Source organism: Cariama cristata, unplaced genomic scaffold, assembly GCF_000690535.1.
Source record: "Cariama cristata isolate BGI_N322 unplaced genomic scaffold, ASM69053v1 scaffold2938, whole genome shotgun sequence".
In the NCBI taxonomy this organism is placed as follows: Eukaryota; Metazoa; Chordata; class Aves; order Cariamiformes; family Cariamidae; genus Cariama; species Cariama cristata.
Window position 1 is genome coordinate 1 of NW_009630467.1, and position 2,562 is coordinate 2,562.

The window sequence follows — 2,562 nt, forward strand, 5'->3', positions numbered from 1 at the left end:
GAGTTAGTTCTTGCTGCAATACAGAGTGCTGGTCTGAGACTCAGTCTCTCTTCTCTCAAACAGTACTTTAACATTTTTTCCTAACATACCAAGGTTAGTGGTGCTCAACCTTGTGTGCTGATAATTCCTTAAAGCAGAAAATACTTGGGATCTGCTTCAGTCCTTGTTGACTGTGAGCTCAGGAGAAGATAAAGGGTAGGATGCGTACACCCATATGCTGAAACCAAGGCAGAGTTTTTTTGTTCTGCTCTAAGTGATGAGGCAAGGATGGGGAATGGAAAAATTTTATTCTTTGTGATTGCAGACACTCGCTGATGCTGTGGGTCTCCATCCATCAAACATCTTACCTAAAATGTAGCCCACAGCGACTTGATGTACTGGGGCGTGACATTTCGTAGTCTCTTCTGTCCAGCAGAAACTGTACATATGAGAGAATCTTTTTGAGATACTGTCCTTTACTGCAATGTGAGAGCTTCTGAGGTTTCCTGTCCCCTTGCTGTCAGGGATCATGAAATGCTGATCTTAAATGGGAGGGGATCCTCTTTTCTGTAATACTAAGGTCCAATATTACTTGTTATTTTAGAGAGTCGACCACCTTCTGAAACAAGAGCGTCTCACTGATGCCCTGGCTCTAGCTTGGTCTTTTTATGAAGGTAAAGGAAAGGCTGTAGTAGGTAAGTTTGTTTGTGGTTTTTTTTTTTTTTGTGGTGTTTGTTTGTTTGTTTTTATTGAAACCACTAGGGAAGGCTTTAAACCTGTGCATGTGCAGAAATCGCTTTTTCAGGGAAAAAAAAAAAGGAAGAGAATTGAATTGAAGAAGAGAAAGTAGGATGTGCTGCTTTGGGTTTGGCAGAAACACCACCCTTATATGGATCAGTTGGATTCTTTTTTTCAGTCGTAATCCCTTTAGCAGCATGCTGTTTTCAAATGAAAATTGGACTTGGTCTGTGTTGTAATTCCTATTTGCTGTCACTTTGCCATGAAGGAGGTGAATCGGATTTGGTCTGTGTTGTGATTCCTATCTGCTGTCACTTTGCCATGAAGGAGGTGAATCCAGGTGTTGAATATCTAGCCTGCTAAAATATTTCTAAAGGTCATGCATGACCTGTAGGTGATTTTCAGTGTGATGTTCTGTCAGCTCTGCCAAGCAAGTGCTTTCATTCACGTCTCTGACTATACAACTGACTGAAAGAACTGCTAGATTTTGAAGGAGGATGCTTTGGGAGCACTTTGCTTGTTATGATAAACATGTTAATTATGCTAGAAACTGCTGCTTGAATGGTCTGATTTGGACTGAACACATTGACTTTTCAGCAAATAACTTCCATGGTTTTGACAGATGACACTTGAGTTCTCAGGATAAGATCCTCCTGCTGTGAAATGGCTAGTATATGAAGATATATCTCACTTTAATGCATGGATATAGTGCAATTAAGTGGATAGTTTTAAGTTTTCCAAGAACTACTGTCTTTTTGAGTTGGCATGTAAGAACACTTTTTTCCCTTAGAGTGCACTTAATTCAACTTCTTTGCGTCAAAGCATCCTCCAGCAATTAGCCTCATGTACACAGTCTTTGACAGCCCTCCGTTCTCTCAGTGTTAAACAGCACTCGGATCTGTTCTTGCCATTCCTGTGCTGGAACAGTCTTTACACTGGGAGAATAAGCTCCCAATGGGAGAAGAAGAGTGGGCTAAAAGTAGAACACAAAATTGTGTATTTAGGTATCCCGACTTCTGCATCTCAAGGGTAGTGGTATTAGCATCTGAACTGTGGGATTTTTATATTTCCGCTGGTAGCTTAGATGAGAAAAGCTTAATTTTTTTCTTTTTCCCCTCCCTCATTTTTTTTCTAGGCTTGTCTGGGGACACAAGCAAGCGGAAGGTAGTCATTGCAGACAGGGTGAGTCACTGATCTCTTCCTAGCTGGACTTTCATGTATGCTGATGTAATACTAACTGCGTTCCTGGAAGAAATGGCTTCTGTCCTCCAGAAGTTAGTCCAACTAACTCTAGAACGTGTACTTAATGCCTCTTTTGCTAAGATTGTGAGCAGGATTTTAGAAGACACTTGGAAATACCTTTTGGGTAAAGGTGGGGATAAAATACGCAGTATTAGCAAACCCCAAATATGACATTATCATCCAGGCCTTGAGATCACTGGTCCCCTCACAGTGGAGAAACCTTTTTTTGTAAGCAACTCCAGAGTTCCTGGACCTTTGGTTGGCAAGTGCTCATCAGTATGTAACTTGCTGACCCTCAGGATGGAAACTTTGCTCCGTGTATAGACGGACATAGAATAAACTCATTGACTGATCCTGTTCAGTTGTTACAAGAACATTTTTCTGGGAAGGGTATGTTTAAAATACACAATTATTGCAATAATTATTCAGCTGTACTTTGTTTTTCATGTATATTTTATTTACAGATAAATAAGTTTTGCTGTTACAGTATTATTAACTTAGCCCAGATGAGCCTTGTGCTTCAGGATGTGTTTGCCTGCCTGAAAATTTGATGGCAGATTGGCTGCCCAGTTTCATGGTCAGTTTTAAGTTAGTGTAGGCCTT

The 2,562-nt window shown here is 40.5% G+C and overlaps 1 protein-coding gene across 1 annotated transcript in view; it reads left to right on the forward strand.

Annotated features, from left to right (window-relative positions):
* Positions 1 to 583: 583 nt before the first annotated feature.
* The window catches only part of VPS8 (vacuolar protein sorting 8 homolog (S. cerevisiae)), a gene marked incomplete at its 5' end in the record, with an annotated part of 56,019 nt that continues 54,040 nt past the window's right edge, over positions 584 to 2,562 (forward strand). Inside the window, 2 exons of the mRNA XM_009705534.1 lie at positions 584 to 674; positions 1,853 to 1,899. Coding sequence (XP_009703836.1) covers positions 584 to 674; positions 1,853 to 1,899 — 138 coding nt within the window. The remainder of the gene's footprint in view (positions 675 to 1,852; positions 1,900 to 2,562) is intronic.